Raw genomic sequence first — 23068 nt, forward strand, 5'->3', positions numbered from 1 at the left:
CTCTATTCACCAGGAGATGGCGCTGAGATCACCTCTTGCTCTTTCTGTCCCCTCCATTCTCTTTGTCCTTTACTCTCTACATTGTTTATGGGCATATGATGATGGAGTACAACTTTGTTTCTAACACCCCAGATTCTACTAATGTCTGTTTTTCATAATTATTTATGAACAGTTTCTGAATCAGTTTCGTGTCTTAAGGTCTGTCAATTGACAATAGAGATGTCATAAATTTGACTTCCTTGTTGAGTAGATCTCTTTCTCCCTGTTCACCATGTTAACCTTGCACTCCAATCTTACCCAGCTAGGTTAATTAGCTCTATAATGGGGATTTCCTAACTTAGTGATCTCTATACAAAACTTACACTCTGACAGTACTAACTACTGTGTTAAAAGTGGGTAAGGTCTAAGATTGGGGAATCCTTTGGAATTGTGTGCCTTTCGCAGGTTTGCAACTTAGGGTCTCCGGGGAAAGAATCTCCACATCCATTCTGTGACAGAGGAATGTTGGCCATTAGGCCAACTGGAACGAATATCATTCTCCTCACTGAACCCAGACAGTTAAGACACGTTCTGCACAATTGCACACTCACTGCAAAATGTTGTTCATTTCAGAGGCTTGCATCCTGATTATGGCCCCTTATGAGCCCTTTACTATGCAACATCTAACCCTTTCTTGATCATGATGTATCAGTATTCTTTGAGGAAACTGACTAGATTCTTACTTGGATAAACTCAATGTTAATCAGACACCAAGTTCATTTTAGGTTTCTTTTTATTGAAAAAAAGAGTCAAAAAGGACACAACATTGCATTATGGCAACATTCCAAGGTTTAGTGGTAAATGCCTACAACAAAATCACAGTTTGGTTGGCAAATGGCATAGATAATTCAATCAAATCAAAGACTGCAGAGGAACAGTTTCAGTGCAGCTGGGAGGCAAAAACTGTGAAAGCATGAGAAATGTACTTTGCAGGGTGGAAAGTGGAAAATAGTATGACACTTAATTAGCTAGTAGTACACTTGTGCAACAATCTTTTTCTCTTTAAACATGAAAGATAATGCAACTAACCACACATATCACAAACCCAATAAGAGAGAGAAGCCAAACCTATACTGGTGAAAAGAATGGTGGAAAAAAGTCTGATTTTATGGAAGGCAAAAATCAGAGAGATCATACTTAATATAAGCATGCTGTCGGGTCATCTGCTATTCAATGTTCAGGGACTCTAAAAAGGCACTTGTGGTGTTTTTCCTGAAATGTATTGAAATGCAGACTTTGACAATGTTATTGATTATGGTGCATTGCAAAGGCCAAACAGCATTTATTTGAACGTATACACCTGTTCCCTGGGAGTGCTTAATGTGTCTGTGATACAATAGTAGGTCTAGATATTCAGTCCACAGATGACCTATTGGAATGTGTTCTTGGGGTAACAGTCATACCATAATACACATACTATTTCCTGGCATGATTCAATCAGTAACCGTATCTCTCAAACTGTCCATTAACTATTACAACTCGTCACGCATCTTGTCTCCTTTGGGTCGCACCATTCTGCCGATGAAGAGGATGGAGTTGGTCTTGTTGTCCTTCACCAGGAAGATGAAGGGATGGTCAGCATAGAACAACTTGGGGTTCCTCAGCTTCTCGCTTCCGAAGATGCTGGTGTCGAAGGGGTTCCCCTCGATGTCCCACTCCATTGAAGAGGCGTGGAACACGTTGGAGAGGTACAGGTCCTTCTTGCCGGAGATGTTGGACAGATCGGCCTTGGTTTTGTCCACAGCGTCGGTCAGACCAAGTTCACCAAGAGTTTTCTGGAGAGAAGAGTACAATAGACGGTGACATATGGAGAAACGTTTCATATGTAAGTCAAATATGTTCTTTCATAGTCAAGCTTAAAAGTTGAGTCATAGTTTATGAGATAAGTCTTTAATGACCCTTAAATCTATTGCAAACAATATAATCGCAATGATGTGATTACCTGGAGGTTGTGGCTAACCTCCATGCTGACTTTGGGCAGAGAGATGGCCACGGCCCTCTCCTCCATCTTGCCCATCCAGGTTTCCAGCTGCTTGCGGGTCAGCAGCTTCTCCAGCCTGTCAAGGGGTTCCAGGTGATAGGGCATGATGAACACCAGGCTGGACTGCTTCTGGCCCAGTGGCATGTCCAGCACAAACAACCTGTTCTCTGTGTCATCATGGAACTTATAGAGACCTGTGGAACACAGTCATGGGATGAGAATAGATGAGTCAAGTTCTCTTGATAATGATGTAGATAATGTCTTATATTAAGGCTTATAGTACGGTATGTCTCTATTCAAAAGGTTAGTGAAATCTACCGGTGCGATGCATCATGGGAACAGAGACTGTGAATGAACGGGTCACCAGGAAGCCACGGTTGTCTACCATCTTCTCATGAAACTTCTCATCCCAGTGAGCTGGAGAAAGAGGATAATGTTTTCACATCTCACAATCTTACTGTTTAATACGCCCCAATATAAATAGTAATAACAGTAGTCAAAGGTACTAACTACTAGGCTACTGTGTGTTTTTGAATAGCTCTACTTACGCTTGAAGAACATAGCGTTGGCGATCGTTGCTCCGTCAGCATTCTGCACATCCTTGGTGATCTCAGGCAGCTTGCCGTCTGTCGACTTGGCCGCCCATTCGTTGATGGAGTTCACTGCGCTCCTCTTGTCCCTGAGGTTGATCTTCGAGTGGTCATAGTTGTAATGCTTCTTGCTGCTCTTCACAAAGTTGTCGGCGAAGGTGACCGAGCTGGGGCCGTAGAGGCGGTTACTGATCTTCCATGTGACGTTACGGGTCTTGGGGTCGCTGACCTCAGTCAGGAGCTCTGACAGGCCTGTGTGCAGGTGCTCATCCTTCAGGGCGTCAGCGCTGAGGACAGACTTGACCTGGGAGGCGGTGGATGCCTTGCCTCCGAGAGCCACCATACCAAGGGAGGAGGCTACCACCACAGGGGATATCAGGATGTTATCAAGGCCCTTCTCCTTGGCCACCATGTGGTAGAGGCTGAAGGCCAGGTTGGCGCTCTTGTCAGCCATGGTGGTGGCATGGCTGCTCAGCTTCTTCTTGTCTTCTTCGGAGGCCGCAACGGCCAGGAGGCACAGAACTACAACGTTGGTTACCCACATCCTTTCTGTCTTCTGGTTGTTGAGCAGCTATAGAAGCCTGAAAGCAGACAAAAATACAATAATGTTGGAAATAATGTTGGAAATCCTGTGTTGGTATTTGAGGCCATTGTTTCAAAGGGTCTATTTTTGTATAGCCTGTATACGCTGAGTATGTTGAGGTTGAGGTSCKCCCCCCCCCCCCCCATTRRGCCRTCAGAAAAGACTCAATTTGTCGGGCATGGGCTCTATAAGGCATCGAAAGCGTTTCACAGGGATGCTGGCCCATGTTSACCCCAATGCTTCCCACAGTTGTCTCAAGTTGGCTGGATGTCCTGTTGAGTGTGATAACCCCAGCAGTGTTGCAGTTCTTGACACAACCCAGTGTGCTTGGCACCTACCATACCCATTTCAAAGGCACTTAAATATTGTCTTGCCCATTCACCCTCTGAATGGCACACATACACAATCCATGTCTAAATTGTCTAAAGGCTTAAAAYTCCTTCTCTAGCCTGTCTCCTCTTCATAACAAGTGACATCAATAAGGGATCATAGCTTTCACCTGGATTCACTTGTTTAATCTATGTCATGGAAAGAGCAAGTGTTCTTAATGTTTTGTTTACTGAGTGTAATGTGTTATTACGGTGTGGTTTTAGAATGAGGTCCCACATATTCAGCAATTGAATGACATTAGCCACCACGTTGGCTGCACAAATGAATGGGTCCCAATTTTAGGCAGCCATGTTTCTAGCCACGTCAGCAGCTGTAGAAATCTTGAGCTATAGCAGCAGCCAGGAGTGCTGAGCTCTGACTCAGGGTGTAATTTGATACCTCTCTGTGCTCTTGTTAATTGTAGAACAAAAAAGCATACATTCACAATTTCTAAAATGTGAWATTCAGAATTTCTCAGAGGTATCATTACAGCACAATTTTGTCAATAGATCGTGTCAACATAGAACCTATGGAGGTACCCGTTACTAACTTTTTTGTTTGCCCGACTTGTTCAAACAAAAGGAGCAAATATGTAGCCTCAGGATACATGTGGAGGAGTGGCTTCTGATCAATCCTTTGATTTTCCACTACTTGTAAATTGCTTTCCTGCCTTCAAAAACATGGCAGTATATAGGCTGTGTAGCTTTTTTTCCACAGATTCTGAATTTTTGTATTTTTGTACACTTTACATCATTCTCTTGGGATACCTTGAAATGTTTTCATACTGATGTCAAGGTTTTCGTTTTTCATTCTGAAAGAAAAGAGGTGCATTTGGTAATCTCCATAGAGCAGGTGATAAAGCATTAGTCAGACCCATATGGAGTTATTTTATTACTTCTAAATTTTGATATTCTTTCCATCTTCCCTTGATATAGGATCCATTGTTGAAAACATTTTGTATTTTATATTTTCTTTAATAATGATCCGTAGCTAGGTATATCATGCACACACACGTAAAACTTCTCTCARTGGTCAGTGTATGTCCCAGAAAAACATCCATCCAATCAGAAATGCCACAGTGGAACAGCATCAGCTCCACAGAGAACCAAGTCGGATTTTTTATAACATCCCACCACTCCCAAAATCATCTATGCAATGTTAGTAAATAGCAGTTCTGCTTGTTTGTGTGTGCAATTACCCTCAAAAAGGCACAGTGATGCCGAAACGTTGGTGTTTTACCCAATAAATTACTGGCATATATATATATCAAGTTAATGCAATGATTTGTAGTTCTCTTAATTTATTGAATAATTGTAAACCAAACATCAACATGCATCATCAAGCAACGATATTATCTCAAAGTACAGTTAACTGACGTATCTAATACCCTTTACAGATACATTGCATGAAAATCAATGCGGCACCCTATCAGCTACTCCAGTAATCTCACCAAACAATTGAGATAATAGGAAATATATGTTGTTTTACTAAACGTCAAGACTGTGCAAGAGTGTCTGAATCAGAATACATTCCACATTCTACAAAGTTATGTTAAAAAGAGCATGCACTGTACTTTGACTTTAAACATTAAAAACAAAACAGCTTTCCCAAAAAAACATGGTCAAACGAGAGCCTTCTCCCAGTCCTTACCTGGCAGAGCTTGGCACAATCTCTCTCAGCCCTCACTCTCTGGGTTCGCTCGTCTGTTGACTGATCCTACAGTTTTTTCTCTGGCCTTTATAGACCATGGAAAAGAAACTTCTGGAAGTTGGGAATGGGGTATGCAAATGCAAAACCTATGCCTCTCCTTTGGAGCAGAGACTTCAGACCTCCCCCTGGATCCATTTGATGCAGTGCTCTGCATGGTCCTAATGCTGTAGACTGACTCAATCACACACACAGCTTTCATCATATTAACTTTCACCAGCACAATAGATATGGGTATGGATGTGGTCATTTTGTTTTTATACAGACAAGTGCAAAAAAAGTAAAGTACAATAGTGTGGATATGTGCATGTCAGTGATGATATCCCTTTGGCTTCCTCTTGTAGTTGTGAATGGACACACCGGGCACAATGCTCATATGCATGTGTATAAGTGTATTGTATTTTCAATAATCCTGTTCAAAAGCAATGATTATGGAAGGGAATCCACATGGCATTTATAACAGTAGTTGTAACCGTAGTTACTATAAGTTTGTAAAAGTAGTTACAGTTTCAGCCTCTCCATCACTCACCCCTCCCCCATACTGCCACGTCTTCCTCAGCTGATTGCAGGCTTGTTTAGGATGGGGGATGTGGAGCAGGAGCTATAGCAACAGTGCTGTAAACCAGCTAGAAATCAAGCTCTGTCCTAAACACGTCATCACGAGTCCGAATACAAGCAACTGAAATCGCTTTTTACACCATTTAAACGAAAAGTAAGCTTTTATTGTAATACAACGTGAAATTCTGCCGGTACCATGTAGAACTTCTCTGAAATAGGTATAGTGAAATGTAATCCTGATGCCATCAGTTCAAATCACATAATTTCACTGTGCATGTAGCTAGTTTTCTCCAGAAATGTACATCTCTTTTTGCAGCCCGATTTTAAATTGCCCTCACATGCCAGCTGATGAGAGACTTGCCTTTTGTTGATCGGGGGAGAAGGTTCCCCGAGGCTTCTACAAACGTAACCCCTCTCCCACACCCATGCCGCTGTAATGTCCCCACCCCATGTCCCAACCCCATGTCCCCACACCTTCCCCCAGGCTCCGTTTTTTAATTCTGTAGGAGTCAAATACTCTGAAATTCCTCAGCACCTGTATGAGGCAGGCCAGGCCTAGTTCAAACTAGCCTGGTCCAATCCCCAATGGATCTTATCTAATGCAAAGATACCCCTATCCTGTTGATTAGCAATACATTCGTTTTTGAGTGAGAACTCTATAAAACTCACTAGAGCCTCATACATGCATATTCCATTTTAATTCAGCAAACCAACATGGATTGAAAGGTGCTCCTATGAAAGATTGTTTATTTTATTCTACTGAGCCATTTACTCTATGTTCATATTCTTATAATTTATTTCTTATTGTTGTTGCATTGTAGAGAAGGAACCTGCACGTAAGCATTTTGTTGGCCAGTGTATACCATGTGTATCCTGTACATACGACTAATACAAATTCAAACAACTGTGAAAGGATGGAGGGACTAGTACGCCTGGTGGAGATGGGGCATTTTTTACACATTTATGTCGATCTTCTGTACCTCTCTACACAACACTTATATAGGAAATTAAAACGCCTTTGGGGTGATACTAATTATTACTAAACCCACAAAGTGAAAAGGTTAAGGACAAGAAACAGAAGTCTGCAGCTGCTACTGAAGAGGTTTCCTAAACATTTCATTTCCTGTTTAATCTCAATGTTCTTCAGTGTCATATTTTTTCCCATGCACAACCCAGCTGAACTGTAATTTTGCTCTCATGCTTGTTTGACGTTAGATACACTAACAGTGTTTTCGGTGATTGAGATTTTCAACATGATTGGATATGTAAAACAGTATCGCTGTGCAGGATTCTGTACCTTCATTCAGTGAGATGAGAGACACAAGGGATCTATTCAGTTAAAGGAAGCTTGGGGGGTGCTGCCAAGACTAACGTTTGATGTCAGACCTCAGTGATGTCGCCACGGTGCTGAAGGATGTACATTTCTGAGGCATTACCTTTAGATCTGCATCTTGTAGAGAGGTAGAGAGCAGCATGTTTCAAGAATATAACACAATCATGCAATTCACATATTGCGAATAGTCTACCATGAATAACACATCTATGTACTGGTTATCTTTTAGGAGGCATTTTGATGCCATATCAATAAATGTTGATACTGTGGTTGATAGTATGTGTAATCATTGACCAACAACAATATGTTGGAAAAGTTTAACTAAACTTCCATCGCTTAGAATCAATCAAGTAAATTTTTTCTCCAACATCCAGAGCTTGATCCAAACTCTTGAGCTCAACATATTAAATTTGATTTGTCTTAATTATGATTTGATTAACTTTTGCTCCTCTTCAGGTCTGTGACTGTGCTGAGCTGGCAGAATAGGCTAATAACTGCCTGGGGGTGGGTTCAGACTGTATAACATAGTCATCTAGGGAAGGGCTCGTAATACTTGGCTATTGGATTAGCATGCCCTCTGGTGGTCTAAAGATGTTCACATTTTCCATAAACGGCAACAAAGTTTCCTCTTCACAGTGCAAGTGCTAAACTTGAGGGAGACTCAAGTTTTGCTAATTTTTAATTGGTCACATTTTGGCAGTTTAAAAGAATTGTAAATATATTGTTGCGGCTTTAATATAACCCTGAGGTTAGCTCTGATTGAACTCCTATTCTCATTATCTGTCTTCTAAATATGGACTTCATATTTGATTAATTATACTCGTTAATCTGTTTATTTTCTTTTTTAGATAAGCATTCAAATTAAAGAGGGTGGCAAAACGTGTAAATATTCACAATGGGACTAATCCCATTTAATTATATACATAGACACTAGATGGCAATCAAAACAAATACAGTTTTTTCCAACTGCTTACACACGTTTTCAAAACTGTCTCCTTTTTTCAAAACTCTACACACAATTCCCAAAACTGCACACACAAAATGCCTCACATCTCCCTCAAAATGTAACACTGCTTTCAAAATGCCATAAACACATGTCAGAATGAAGCATTTGCATCAAATGGCAAACACTGCTTTCATAATTGTACATTTTTGGATATACCATGTAAACACTGTTGTTCTAAATCTAAAGCTCTTTGGTCTTTCATAGGCTTATATCTACATTTCAATACAATGTTCTACAGTGAAAGTAATCTMCTGAGAGGGGTAACAAGTACACTGTAAACACCAATGCAATGTAGAAACAGAAAATATTTGTATACAACATTACTGTTGTATACAGTAGCATACAACAAAACCATAAACATATGTAACCCAAAAGTATATTCTTTAGAATACAGTAAAGAACACAATTGTGTGTGTGGGGTCCCGGGGGGGGGGCAGTCCAGGAATTGGTAGGGGCAGTCACCAGTGCTAAGCTACGCTTCATCTCTTCTCCGGCCTGGGTCTGGCCACAATCCTTCGTCCACATCACAAGATACGTTTTCTCTTGCCAAACATCGAGGGAAGTATCTCCTAGCATGGTGTATCCAACCTTGGACAGAGGCAACCTCTATGTCCCCACATGCGTCCTCCATTGCCTGGAGAAGCGGCATGCGGGCATAGGGTTGGCGATCATACACTTTCCAGCGCCAGGCTGAGAAGAATTCCTCCATGGGATTTAGAAAAGGTGAATATGGGGGTAGGTACAAAACTACAAATTGTGGATGGGTGGCAAACCAGTTTTGGACCAGAACAGCCCGGTGAAAACTAACATTGTCCCATAAAACCACAAATCTAGCAGGCTCCTGATCTGGATCAAGGACAAGCATTGTGTAAATTGCATCCAGAAAAGTGAGCATATGGCCGGTGTTGTACGGACCCAGTGTGGCATTGTGATGGAGGACCCCGTTATTAGGCTTACAGCATTGATGTTGTTAAATATGAGTGATGGCAGCACACATAGTTATATTACCCCCACGCTGTCCAGGGACATTGGTAATTGCCCTCTGTCCTATTACATTTCTTCCGCGGCGCCTGGTTTTGGTGAGGTTGAAGCCAACCTCATCCACATAAATAAATTAATGGCGAATTACATGGGCATCCAGCTCCAATACTCTCTGTAACAGACAAAAGGATATACAGATGAGTAAATATGGTATGTCTGAAGTACTGGAAGTAGTGTTGCATACATACCTCTACAAAGTCATGTCGCATATTCTTGACTCTGTCAGAGTTTCTCTCAAATGGCACCTTGTAAAGTTGTTTCATCGTCACTCGGTGCCGTTGGAGGATGCGTTGTATGGTCGACAGGCTTACAGCATTGATGTTGTTAAATATGGTGTCATTATTCAAGATATGCTCTCTTATCTCTCGAATCCTAATTGCATTGTTGGCCAAAACCATATTTTTAATTGCAGTCTCTTGTAACTCCGTAAACAAGCGTCCTCGTCCTCCATGATGTCTTTGCCTTTCCACTCTGTACAGAATTCAAACACAGTATGTGTTCAGCATAGGAGCTGTAAACAATGTACAAAAAAAGGTAGTACAGCATGATAACCAACCTCATTCATTCAATGCAGTGCAGTAAATGGATGGCTTAGAGTTACAAATGTTTATGCAATACTATGCAGTCATACGTATTTTACAGTACATTACTGTAATGCTAAAATAGTCATTAGATAGTTGCAMACCTGTTCTCATTTCTGAAGGTTCGAATTATGGACGCCACTGTAAATCGACTCAAGTTGGCTCTCCCATGATCAACAAGTGTTGCCCTAATCTCATCAGAGATGGCTCTCCTTCCTTCTCTTCTTTGCCCTCGTRCTCTTCTTCCTCTTCCTCTTCCTCTCCCTCCTACTCCTCTTGCTCTCTGTCCATTGTTGGCATCCATTGTTCAAAACAGGTAATCTGACCGTTGACCTATTTATAGGCCTATACTACAGTAAAGCAGTGATTGGTTAGTGATCAGTTAAGCTATTAGTGTTTGCACATGTGAGGAGTGTGTGTGTGACCTGGTGAATAAGTGTAGCATTTTGATTGGTTGTGTTTGGAAAAGGAAAGCAAGTTGTTAGATTCTCTACCTAGATTTTTGTGTTTTAGGTAGAGAATTGTGTGTAGTGTTTTGAAAAAAGTGTTTCATGCAATTGACAACTGAGTCAAATAGCTTATGGTTTTGGATATTTGGTGTGTAGTTTTGCACTTTGAGTGAGAGGTTTCAAAAATCGTGTGACATGAAAAGATTTTGTGTGTAAGCAGTTGGAAAAAACTGTAAATGCCTTGTCTGATCTGAAGTTTCTTGCACTGAGATTGAGACAACACTTTTGATCCAATTGGAGGAGAAGGTCAAAGTCAAGGAACCTTGGATCTTCTCCTCTAATGCGTTTTGAGAAAGAGGTCAGGAGAGAGTACGCGAGGAATCAAGAAAGGACGATTGAAAAAGAGCCCAGTTCTCCATCACCTGAGCGATCACAAGCTGTTACGTTATAATTTTACCCTCGCTCCACACACCTTCACCTGTACAAAGACCCAAGTCTGTGACCTCCCCAGTGCCTCCCTTACCCAGCCACCCTCCCTGCTGCTTGGCTTTTTGGAGGAGAGACGTACAGAATCATCAAACCAGCTGGAGTCTCTGACTAATGCCTGCCTAGGGAGAGCAGGGGGTCTGCTACTCTGCTGAAGCTCCCTCACACATCAAATGTCACAGGAAGTAGTCTGAACACCACTCTGCCTCCCGTCCCCTGTGCCGCTGCAAGCTCCCAGCCAGTAAGTGGAGCCCTGTGTGTGTGTGTGTGTGTGTGTGTGTGTGTGTGTGTGTGTGTGTGTGTGTGCTGTGTGTGTGTGTGTGTGTGTGTGTGTGTGTGTGTGTGTGTGTGTGTGTGTGTGTGTGTGTGTGTGTGTGTGTGTGTGTGTGTGTGTGTGTGTGTGTGGTTTGACGTGTTTGTAACTATTCTTTGTGGGGACACGAAGTCCCTACAAGAATAGTATTGAACAAAAAGTTGACCAGCTGGGGACATTTTGTTGTGTGTGTGTGTGTGTGTGTGTGTGTGTGGGTTGTGTGTGTGTGTGTGTGTGTGTGTGTGTTGTGTGTGTGTGTGTGTGTGGTGGTGTGTGTGTGTGGTGTGTGTGTGTTGTGTGTGTTGTGTGTGTGTGTGTGTGTGTGTGTGTTGTGGTGTGTGTGAAATGTAGATGGGATCCACTCGCTGTCATGCATAATTTCATGTGAGGAGATAAATTGGATTTCAATTATTTATTTTCCATTACTTCCATCCGAGGGTTGTCATTCTCTGGCTAATTGAGAATTACAAAAGTTAAAATGAACCAGATGGATGCATAAAGGATCTACACTATACAGTACTAACATAATGTTCAATCATTTTGGGCGCCATCCACTTGTAAATGTCTTGACAACATTCACTTTGCAGTTTCTCATTTAAGGTTCTCCCTCTGTCAAATTGAATTGATGTCAGAATGATAGCACATGGAAGCATTTGCTGTTTGCTTAGATACAATATAAATAGATGTTCCTTTTCTGGCCACAATTCCCCTTCCGCTTGAGATAGGGATGCACTTTAATGCCAACCACAATAAACTACTTGATAAACAGAAAGTTATACAGAGTGGCGCAGCATTCTAAGGCACTGCATCTCAGTGCAAGAGGCATCACTACAGTCCTGGTTCGAATCCAGGCTGTATCACATCCAGCTGTGATTAGGAGTCCATAGGGCTGGCACAATTGGCCCAGCGTCGTCCGGGTTTGGCCGGGGTAGGCCGTTATTGTAAATAAGAATTTGTTCTTAACTGACTTGCCAAGTTAAATAAAGGTAAAAATTAACATTTAAAAAAAATATATATATACTATATATATATATATACTATATATATACAGTGGGGCAAAAAAAGTATTTAGTCAGCCACCATTTGTGCAAGTTCTCCCACTTAAAAAGATGAGAGAGGCCTGTAATTTTCATCATAGGTACACTTCAACTATGACAGACAAAATGAGAAGAAAAATCCAGAAAATCACATTGTAGGATTTTTAATGAATTTATTTGCAAATTATGGTGGAAAATAAGTATTTGGTCACCTACAAACAAGCAAGATTTCTGGCCTCACAGACGTGTAACTTCTTCTTTAAGAGGCTCCTCTGTCTCCACTCGTTACCTGTATTAATGGCACCTGTTTGAACTTGTTATCAGTATAAAAGACACCTGTCCACAACCTCAAACAGTCAACACTCCAAACTCCACTATGGCCAAGAACAAAAGAGCTGTTAAAGGGACCAGAAACAAAATTGTAGACCTGCACCAGGCTGGGAAGACTGAATCTGCAATAGGTAAGCAGCTTGGTTTGAAGAAATCAACTGTGGGAGCAATTATTAGGAATGGAAGACATACAAGACCACTGATAATCTCCCTCGATCTGGGGCTCCACGCAAGATCTCACCCCGTGGGGTCAAAATGATCACAAGAACGGTGAGCAAAAATCCCAGAACCACACGGGTGGACCTAGTGAATGACCTGCAGAGAGCTGGGACCAAAGTAACAAAGCCTACCATCAGCAAGGGCATTGAAGATGAAACGTGGCTGGGCTTTCAGCATGACAATGATCCCAAACACACCGCCCGGGCAACGGAGTGGCTTGGTAAGAAGCATTTCAAGGTCCTGGAGTGGCCTAGCCAGTCTCCAGATCTCAACCCATAGAAAATCTTTGGAGGGAGTTGAAAGTCCGTGTTGCCAGCAACAGCCCCAAAACATCACTGCTCTAGAGGAGATCTGCATGGAGGAATGGGCCAAAATACCAGCAACAGTGTGTGAAAACCTTGTGAAGAACAACAAGGTATATAACAAAGTATTGAGATAAACTTTTGTTATTGACCAAATACTTATCTTCCACCATAATTTGCAAATATAAATAAATAAAAAATCCTACAATGTGATTTTCTGGATTTTGTTTTCTCATTTTGTCTGTCATAGTTGAAGTGTACCTATGATGAAAATTACAGGCCTCTCTCATATTTTCAAGTGGGAGAACWTGCACAATTGGTGGCTGACTAAATACTTTTTTGCCCCACTGTATATAACTACTTCTTTAGGTTTTTCCTGATCAGGTCACATGGTAAGGAAAAAAACTTTAGGCATTAACTATGATGGAAAATAAAACACTGTGAACACATAGAAAACATATACTATGAAATGTAGAGAATTCTATTCTGCACTTTTTAGGGCATTCTAATGTTGCTAATCTTTGTGTGGGAAATCTGGATGTGTGCAATTGCATGAATCAATTTGGACAGAGATGGCATGGTTTGAAATGAACAGCTGAGCCCCAACCAGAACAGAAGCTGCTGTTTATCATAGCCCGGTTCTGTTAACTACAACCAGTTGCGTTTGAGTGAGTGAGAATCAATGACAAAAGCTTTTATTAACCTGTCACGACTTCCGCCGAAGTTGGTGCCTCTCCTTGTTCGGGTGACGTTCGGCGGTCGACGTCACCGGCTTTCTAGCTGCCACCGATCCACGTTTCTTTTTCCATTTGTTATGTATTGATTGTACACACCTGGTTCCCAWTATGTTATTATTATTTCCCTATTTAACCCTCTGGTTCTCATTATGTTTTGTGCGTGATTGTTCCTGGTCTTGTGATAGTCTTTTGTGTTAGGGTTGTTATCCCTGCGTGGATTTATTTTTGGCTGATTTATTTTTCCGAGTAAAGTACGTTGTTTTACTCAGTTCTGTGTCCTGCGCTTGACTCCGTCCTCACCTCTGCACAACTGACACTTGACATAACCTCATGCAAATAAAACAACATATTGTCCTGAGAGTTGCATCATCTATTTTTTTCTAAAGGCCTACATTAATGTTTTACATAATGAATGAAAAGAGCAGACAGCTTATTAGCACTTCATATTACCACAATATGAAGAAATACTCATGGCTGTAGTAGGGTTCCTGTTTCTCTACTGTCTGGTGCTGCCAGTCCACCAACAATCTGACACTGAACAACATGGTGTTCTTTTTGCAGGGATTTATGAAGTAAAATGATAAGGCATTATAAGAGTCTTCGTCAGAGTGTTGGCTAAAGATGAAGATCATTTCATTTTACGATCCTATAGTAATTTCAACTCTTTGAGAATAATCAAGTATATATGTGGTGGAATTCTGATATTTTGAATGTCAAAATATTGAGATGGGTTTGCAAATTGAAATACGGCCACCCTGAATGACCTCTGAATGTGTCACGACTTCCGCCGAAGTCGGCTCCTCTCCTTGTTCGGGTGACGTTCGGCGGTCGACGTCCGCCGGTTTCTAGCCATCGTCGCTCATGTTCTCATTGTTCCATTTGTTGTTTTTTTCCCCTGCACACCTGGTTTACATTCCCTAATCACACTGCATGTATTTATTCCTCTGTTCCCCCCATGTCTTTGTGTGAAATTGTTTTGTTAATGTGTTTAGTGTGATGCGCCAGACTGGTTTTTCCCCGGGTATCGTATTTTTGACCCGTTGTATGTATTTGTCATACATTTGTATATTTGTGAGTGTTTCGTGGTTATTGACTTTTATCTGTGGCTGAAGGATTTTTTACGCAGTTGCGTCTGTCTTTTGTGCTTTTGTCAATAAAAGTGCGCCTGATCACAACTCACTGCTCTCCTGCACCTGACTTCGTACCGGTAGCGCACAACATTGACAGAATTTCACACCACCCATGGAGTCAGCAGGAGCAGGTACCCGCGGTCAGAGGAGTTGGGGGGCATCCGGGAACATTCGGCAATGCTGCAACATCTCGGTGCCACGATGATCGCGTTGTCCAGACCATGGACCGTTGGGAGAGACAGGAAGTCTCTCCAGCGCATCGACCAGCGCAACCAGGGTTACCTCTACCCGTCCCCCTGTATCCAGTCCCAGTGGGATGCGTCTCCCCTCCCGGGGAGTATGGTGGACGGCAGCACGGTGCCAGGGTTCCTTTACAACTGGACCTATACCTGGCCACCATTCACCCAGCTCCCTCGGGAAGGGAGCAGGTGTCCGCCCTCGTCTCATGCCTCTCGGGGAGAGCACTGGAGTGGGAAAACGGCGTGTGGGGAGAGGGAGACGCGGCGTTGGACCACTTCGAGGAGTTCACCTGCCACTTCCGGGCCGTCTTCGACCATCCGCCAGAGGGTAGAGCGGCGGGGGAACGACTCCTCCATTTGAGACAGGGGACGAGGAGCGCCCAGGAGTTCGCCCTGGAATTCCGGACCTTGGCTGCCGGAGCAGGATGGAATAACAGGGCCCTTATCGACCACTACCGATGCAGCCTGCGCGAGGACGTCCGACGGGAGTTGGCCTGCAGTGATGCCACCATCACTTTTGACCAACTGGTGGATCTGTCCATCCAGTTGGATAACCTGCTGGTCACCTGCGGACGTCCAGAGAGGGCTCTGTTGGTTCCATCTTCCAGCACCCCCGCTCCGGTGCCCATGGAGCTGGGAGTGGCTGCGCTCAGGGTGGCTGGAGGAGGGGCCTTCACGTGCACCATCTGTGGCCGCAGAGGACACACTTCCGGTCGGTGCCGGGTTGGTCCCTCTGGGAGTCGAAGCAGCTGGCAGGGCACTCTAGCGTCACCCCAGGTGAGTCTGCACCACTCTCATCCCGAGTCCTCTGTTGTCCACCTGTTTGTACCTGTGTGTTTTCCTGAGTTTTCCCCGCATTCCCAGCATAAGGCGCTCGTCGATTCAGGCGCGGCTGGGAATTTTATCGACAGAGTGTTCGCCCTTAGTTTAGGGATCCCCATTATTCCTGTGGTTAGACCTTTCCCGGTACACGCTCTGGATAGTTGACCATTAGGGTCCGGGATAATCAGGGAAGCCACCATCTCCCTGGTCATGGTGACGCGGGGGGGTCACAAGGAGAGAATTAGTCTCTTCCTCATTGACTCTCCTGCGTTTCCCGTGGTACTAGGCCTTCCCTGGTTAGCTCATCATGACCCCACCATTTCATGGCAACAGAGGGCTCTCACGGGGTGGTCGCGAGAGTGCTCGGGGAGGTGTGTAGGGGTGTCCATTGGTGCTACCATGGTGGAAAGTCCAGACCAGGTCTCCACTGTGCGCATCCCCCCAGAATATGCCGATTTGGCTCTCGCCTTCTGTTAGTAGAAGGCGACTCAATTACCACCCCATCGACGGGGGGATTGTGCGATAAATCTCCTGGTAGACGCTGCACTTCCCAGAAGTCACGTGTATCCCCTGTCGCAAGCGGAGACGGTGGCTATGGAGACATATGTCTCTGAATCCCTGCGTCAGGGGTACATTCGGTCCTCCACTTCACCCGCCTCCTCGAGTTTCTTTTTGGTGAAGAAGAAGGAGGGAGGTCTGCGCCCGTGCATAGACTATCGAGGTCTCAATCAAATCACGGTGAGGTACAGTTACCCACTACCTCTCATAGCCACGGCGATTGAGTCAATGCACGGGGCGCGCTTCTTCACTAAACTGGATCTCAGGAGCGTGTTCAACCTGGTGCGTATCCGGGAGGGAGACGAGTGGAAGACAGCGTTTAGTACCCCCTCAGAGCATTATGAGTACCTCGTCATGCTGTACGAGTTGATGAATGCTCCATCAGTCTACCAATCCTTTGTAGACGAGATTTTCAGGAACCTGCACGGGCAGGGTGTAGGGGTGTATATCGATGATATTCTGATATACTCCGCTACACGCGCTGAGCATGTGTCCTTGGTGCGCAGGGTACTTGGACGACTGTTGGAGCATGACCTGTACGTCAACGTTGAGAAATGCCTGTTCTTTCAGCAGGTCGTCTCCTTCCTAGGGTATTGCATTTCCACATCAGGGGTGGAGACGGAGAGCGACCGCATTTCAGCCGTGCGTAATTGGCCGACTCCCACCACGGTAAAGGAGGTGCAGCGGTTTTTAGGGTTTGCCAATTACAACTGGAGATTTATCCAGGGTTTTGACCAGGTGGCTGCTCCCATTACCTCACTGCTGAAGGGGGGACCTGTATGTCTGCAGTGGTCGGTTGAGGCGGACAGGGCTTTTGGGCACCTAAGAGCTCTGTTTACCTCGGCTCTCGTGCTGGCCCATCCGGATCCCTCTTTGGCGTTCATAGTGGAGGTGGACACGTCCAAGGCTGGGATAGGAGCCGTGCTCTCTCAGCGCTCGGGCACGCCACCGAAGCTCCGCCCCTGTGCTTTCTTCTCGAAGAAGCTCAGCCCGGCGGAGTGGAACTATGATGTGGGGTACCGGGAGCTGTTGGCTGTGGTTAAAGCTTTGAAGGCATGGAGACATTGGCTTGAAGGGGCTAAACACCCTTTTCTCATCTGGACTGACCACCGCAACCTAGAGTACATCCGGGCAGCGAGGAGACTGAATCCTCGTCAGGCAAGGTGGGCCATGTTCTTTACCCGTTTTGTGTTTACCCTGTCCTACAGACCAGGTTCCAGAATATGAAGGCAGACGCACTGTCCCGGCTGTATGACACAGAGGAGCAACCCATGGATCAGACTCCCATACTCCCGGCCTCCTGCCTGGTAGCGCTGGTCGTGTGGGAGCTGGACGCGGACATTAAGCAGGCGTTGCATACAGAGCCCGCTCCCCTCCAGTGTCCCGTCGGGCATAAGTACGTTCCGTCTGCTGTCCGTGACCAGTTGATCTATTGGGCCCACACGTCACCCTCCTCTGGGCATCCGGGGATCGGTCGGACAGTGCGCTGTCTGACTGGGAAGTACTGGTGGCCCACCTTGGCTAAGGACGTGAGGGTTTATGTTTCCTCCTGCTCGGTGTGCGCCCAGTGCAAGGCTCCTAGGCACCTGCCCAGAGGTAAGTTACAACCCTTACCCGTTCCACAACGGCCGTGGTTGCACCTGTCGGTAGATTTCCTGACCGATCTTCCTCCCTCACAGGGTAACACCGCGATCCTGGTCGTTGTGGATCGTTTTTCTAAGTCCTGTTGTCTCCTCCCTTTGCCCGGTCTCCCTACGGCCCTACAGACTGCGGAGGCCTTGTTACCACATGTCTTCCGGCACGACGGGGTGCCTGAGGATATAGTGTCTGATCGGGGTCCCCAGTTCACGTCGAGGGTCTGGAAGGCGTTCATGGAACGTCTGGGTGTCTCGGTCAGCCTTACCTCAGGTTTTCACCCCGAGAGTAACGGGCAGGTGGAGAGAGTAAACCAGGATGTGGGTAGGTTTCTGAGGTCCTATTGCCAGGACCGGCCGGGGGAGTGGGCAGCGTTCGTGTCCTGGGCAGAGATGGCCAAGAACTCGCTCCGCCACTGCTCCACTAACCTCACCCCCTTCCAGTGTGTATTGGGGTATCAGCCGGTTCTGGCTCCTTGGCATCAGAGTCAGACCGAGGCTCCTGCGGTGGACGACTGGTTCCCGCGCGCGGAGGAAACATGGGACGCCGCCCATGTCCACCTTCAGCGCGCTGTGCTGCGCCAGAAAGTGGGCGCAGACCGTCACCGCAGTGAGGCCCCGGTGTTCGCACCGGAGGACCGGGTCTGGCTCTCGACCCGAAACCTGACCCTCCGCCCGCCCTGCCGGAAGCTGGGCCCGCAGTTTGTGGGGCCATTCAAAGTCCTGAGGAGAGTGAACGAGGTGTGTTACAGGTTCCATGTGTCTCTCCTCAGGCCGGTGGGGGTTGGTCCGCTCCAGGAATCTGAGGTACGGGAGGTTCCTCCGCCCCCTCTGGACATCAAGGGGGCCCCGGCGTACTCCGTTCGTTCCATCCTAGATTTGAGGCGTCGGGCGGGAGGCCTTCATTACCTCGTGGAGTGGGAGGGGTACGGTCCGGAGGAGAGGTGCTGGGTGCCGGTGGCGGATGTGCTGGACCCTGAACTGCTGCGGGAGTTCCACCGTCGCCGGATTGCCCTGCGCCTCGCCCTCCGGGTCGTCCCCGAGGCCGGTGTCGGCGCCCCGCTGGAGCCACGAGTGAAGGGGGGGGGTACTGTCACGACTTCCGCCGAAGTCGGCTCCTCTCCTTGTTCGGGCGGCGTTCGGCGGTCGACGTCACCGGCTTTCTAGCCATCGCCGCTCATATTCTCATTGTTCCATTTGTTTTGTCTTTTTCCCTGCACACCTGGTTTACATTCCCTAATCACACTGCATGTATTTATTCCTCTGTCCCCCTCATGTCTTTGTGTGAAATTGTTTTGTTATGTGTTTAGTGAGATGCGCCAGACTGGTTTTTCCCCCGGGTATCGTATTTTTGACCCGTTGTATGTTTTTGTCATACATTTGTATATTTGTGAGTATTTTCGCGCTTATTGACTTTTATCTGTGGCTGAAGGATTTTTGACTCAGTTGCGTCTGTCTTTTGTGCTTTTGCCAAATAAAAGTGCGCCTGATCACAACTCACTGCTCTCCTGCACCTAACTTCGTACCAGTAGCGCACAACATCGACAGAATGAGTGGGCAAGAATGATCCACTACTGCTTCTCTCACCACTGCCAACAGTAGCCTACAGTACATCACCCTCAAGCTGCCATTGTTTACATTTTGAATTAAAAAAACTTTCAATCACTGCCACCCAATCATGCATGATGAGCCTTATCCCGACTTATGAATTTATGATTTATGTCTTTCCTACATACACCTTTCCTACACACTTCTCAGTKTTTTGTATTCAGACTTATGTTTTTTAGCCGTGTAAGGGAGCCCTGCAGCTCTGGCTACCTTGAACATCCTGAATAAATTTCATTCAACCACTGAAAACTCTCCCACTTACTGATCAACAAATTTTCTCGTGGAGTTTTCATTCAATGTGGTTTTCAGTACATTTATCTTAAGCCATCCCTTTGAATACAGTGTACCATTAATTATAATTTTGTCTACAGACTCAATGGAATACATCGAGAAAACGAGGTCAGAATATAAGGATCAATGAAAGAAAGCCATCTATGCATATTTGTCTGTTTTAGCACCAACTGGTAGATTTAAAAATACTCTGATCTTGTAGATTATTTAGACACATTTTTTGGTTAGGAATAAAAAATACAGTGGTTTGATTCACCCTGAAAATTGTTATATTCAAGCTCAATCCATAAAATATTGGAAGGTGGAAAAAAAGTGTACAATAGGGGTTGAACAATAGTCCTACAAATCCACCCTAATTCTCACTAATCATGGAACTGTATGACAACAGTCCAATCTTCATGAACCGTGCGCCAGGCTCCAGGTTTAACCTGCTACGTGTGGTATGAGTTCCATAATGATTCAAAAGGCTACATGTCCCAAATTATTGCACAACGTTTGCCTAATATGATCCACTAATGCTAGCGACCCCCAGGAACAACTACACAGACATGACAGAGGAAAGAAAGATAATACAAGTATTTTGCTAAATCTGCTAAACACGTTTATGTGACAAATAAAATGTGATTTGATTTAAACAGAATGGAATGGAATGATTAAAAAATAAATGTATGTAGGTATTAGTGACTGTGGCTCCTGATAGTGGCTAATAGTTAACATGATACAAATGATAAAATAAAACAGAGTAAAGCCCAGGCATATAATCAAAACATTCTAAAGCGCATACATCAACTCGGCAGGTCCCAATAGAAGCCAATAGCTTGGGTCTCCAAATTTCATCCACGCAAATTATGAGGCCACACAATTAAAATTCGGAATTACGGCACAGCTATTAATATTCTATTTGTGCAAAAGGGTCCGCAATACATTTGTTTCGAAATGGATGGTTTCACATTAATCTCCAGGGATCATTAAGAAAAATCATCTAAAACAATTGCTATGTGTTTTTACAATCCCCTTCTCCAAACTGATTACTCCTTTACCTTCCTCTTATCAATAGCTCTTATCAATTTATAAATTACAGTGCATGGAGAATGGTGTTATTTCTATAAGAAAAAGAAAGTAGATGATTTCCCACTTAGAACCAGCAGCTTCGCTCAACCTTATTTATGATTTATTCAGTGTAAAGATGGTGGAATTATATGAGGGAATTTAGTCAAGGTCAGAATACAGGTATCTGTAGTGTAGACACCTCTGCCACACCTTCATTTATTCGTGCTTCACCTCAAACGACTAGTGGGTCAATAGAATGCTATTCTCGTGCTGAAGTTCAAGGTCAGAATACACATAGTGAGAAAAGCACATAAAAAGGTAATTACTCTCCATTTACACGCACTTAACTTGGGTCGGAATKGGGCCACGGATATGTTTAACCCTTTTTCTTTAATTATGGATATTGATATTTATGGATATTGAGTCAGTGATGATTTTGGCAATGCCCCATCAGAGCCACTTTATATAATATTTTACTGTATCTATGTTGTGGGTTATAGAGCTATTTTTGATTAATTTAACATTAACATAACCGCATCCATTGTTTTTTTTTTGCCTTTTGAAGCTTCCTACAATGGGAGATGTCGCGTACCGGAAGAGGGGGGACGCTCTTTCACTGTAAATACCCGTTCTACAAGAGGGCAGGCGATAAAAGCTACAACTCCGCCCACTGGTAGTCATTCAATTGATTTACTCGCCGGGTGTTCATAGACAAGGCATGCTTTAAACTCAGAGGATTGACCCTGGAATATTATGTTAAACTGATACACACTTCAATGTAGCATAAATCCACGAAGTGGAATTTAACAGAATATCTCTGGTTCGAATGTTTTTACCTTTGTTGCGGCAGGACACATTTCATTTTGTCCTCGGTAGTATTTAACAACCTTTGGCGGTCACCCACCTCAACACGTTTGACACAGGCAGCAGCCCATTTACTGAGTGGTGTGAGGGCAGTTGTTCGGAGGACTTCGTAAAATTTTCCTACAACTTCACTTGGGAGAAAAAGCCTGAAATAATTGATAGAGGTAAGTAAGTCTTGTCATATCCAAACGGCGGGTAGCGTTTGAAGTACTAGCCTATTCGAGTATCTGAGCAGTTTAAGTAAGTGGTTGCCATGCCATGGTATGAAACACTTCTTTGTAAAGTAGTTTGTTGTTGAAAATGATCAAAACACGGTGGTTATTTACCTTGTGACTTATTATAACTTATAATAATAATAATTCGTCCATTCACTCAAATGTCCTTTTTATTTCTGTAATTCAGAAGTTTACATGCAGAGGTATACTTATCATTAAATATTAATTCACACCTTGTATTAACCCAATAGGCTACAAAGGACACGCCCGTGTATGGCGAGACATAGCCTATGGGTGGAAAACACTGACTGTATTTAGTTATGGATGTATTATGTATCTATCTATAGGCTACACACCACCGCAGACAACCAGCCTATACAGGCATTTCCATCTGCCCATTTTACAGTCAAAGCAGCAATAAAATATTGTCAGGTGGTGGCTTTTATCCTAACGCCCATTAGGTCGTTAGGGGCGGCGCCCCACTTGTGATGGCAAAATCTATATATTATATCATTCATGGATTCTGTTTTAAATGCTTATACAAGTGTGGTAAATGTGTACATTTTCCTGTTTCAAAAATATATTGTTCTAACAAGCTGTTCAGTTATTGCCCCTCAGTGTCTGCCAGCAGCAGCAGTTCCGCCTCAAGGGGCGCATAGGCTGTGCGTGCGAACATTGCTTGGGTTGTTATGACAGCTATTTGCTTTGAGGAGAACTGCTAGCATAAATTGTAACCGCACAAAGTAAATGGACCGTCCTGCGTCGCTCAAATGGGCGTTTAGTCAGAACTTCTATGTCGGCTCTAGTCTTCATCAGATTGTACTGTTGGTGACAGTGCGACTAAAACACCCGGTTTTATGCTGTATCTCAAAGCATGATCAAATTAATTAGGCAGCTACAGTAATTTTGAGAAACATAAATAAAWWAAAATATTTAAAGTTTTAGTCTAATCTACCTTTGATAAACAGCTAGCTAGTTGATAGCTTGCTAGCTCCC

At 44.3% G+C, this 23068-nt stretch overlaps 2 protein-coding genes across 5 annotated transcripts in view; one reads left to right on the forward strand and one right to left on the reverse strand.

The window, feature by feature from the left end:
* Positions 1-754: 754 nt before the first annotated feature.
* On the reverse strand, positions 755-5345 carry LOC111949420 (serpin H1). 4 transcript variants are annotated; one of them, XM_023966560.2, is made up of 6 exons: positions 5213-5345; positions 4330-4373; positions 2569-3191; positions 2339-2437; positions 1982-2214; positions 755-1814 (listed from the first exon to the last, which is right to left on the reverse strand). In XM_023966560.2, exons 3-6 carry the CDS (start codon positions 3152-3154, stop codon positions 1512-1514), a joined length of 1221 nt encoding a protein of 406 aa, XP_023822328.1. In that variant the 5' UTR covers positions 3155-3191; positions 4330-4373; positions 5213-5345; the 3' UTR covers positions 755-1511. The 4 variants fall into 4 exon arrangements, with proteins under 4 accessions (XP_023822328.1, XP_023822330.1, XP_023822329.1 ...); XM_023966562.2 differs by having other exon boundaries at positions 4312-4373; positions 5213-5322; XM_023966561.2 differs by lacking the exon at positions 4330-4373 and having other exon boundaries at positions 5213-5322.
* Positions 5346-21663: 16318 nt separating this feature from the next.
* The window catches only part of LOC111982771 (glycerophosphodiester phosphodiesterase domain-containing protein 5-like), a 103432-nt gene continuing 102027 nt past the window's right edge, over positions 21664-23068 (forward strand). The window contains 1 exon segment of the mRNA XM_024014361.2: positions 21664-22021. The gene's annotated coding sequence lies outside the window, so the exon portion shown is untranslated.

Source organism: Salvelinus sp. IW2-2015, linkage group LG22, assembly GCF_002910315.2.
Source record: "Salvelinus sp. IW2-2015 linkage group LG22, ASM291031v2, whole genome shotgun sequence".
NCBI classification, from domain to species: Eukaryota; Metazoa; Chordata; class Actinopteri; order Salmoniformes; family Salmonidae; genus Salvelinus; species Salvelinus sp. IW2-2015.

Coding starts and splice junctions, on each gene's coding strand:
- LOC111949420 (XM_023966560.2), bottom strand. CDS start 3,154: ATGTGGGTAACCAACGTTGTAGTTCTGTGCCTCCTGGCCGTTGCGGCC. Junction 2,438..2,568: donor CAACGCTATGTTCTTCAAGC/GTAAGTAGAGCT, acceptor CTCTTTCTCCAG/CTCACTGGGATGAGAAGTTT. Junction 2,215..2,338: donor TCCCATGATGCATCGCACCG/GTAGATTTCACT, acceptor TGTGTTCCACAG/GTCTCTATAAGTTCCATGAT.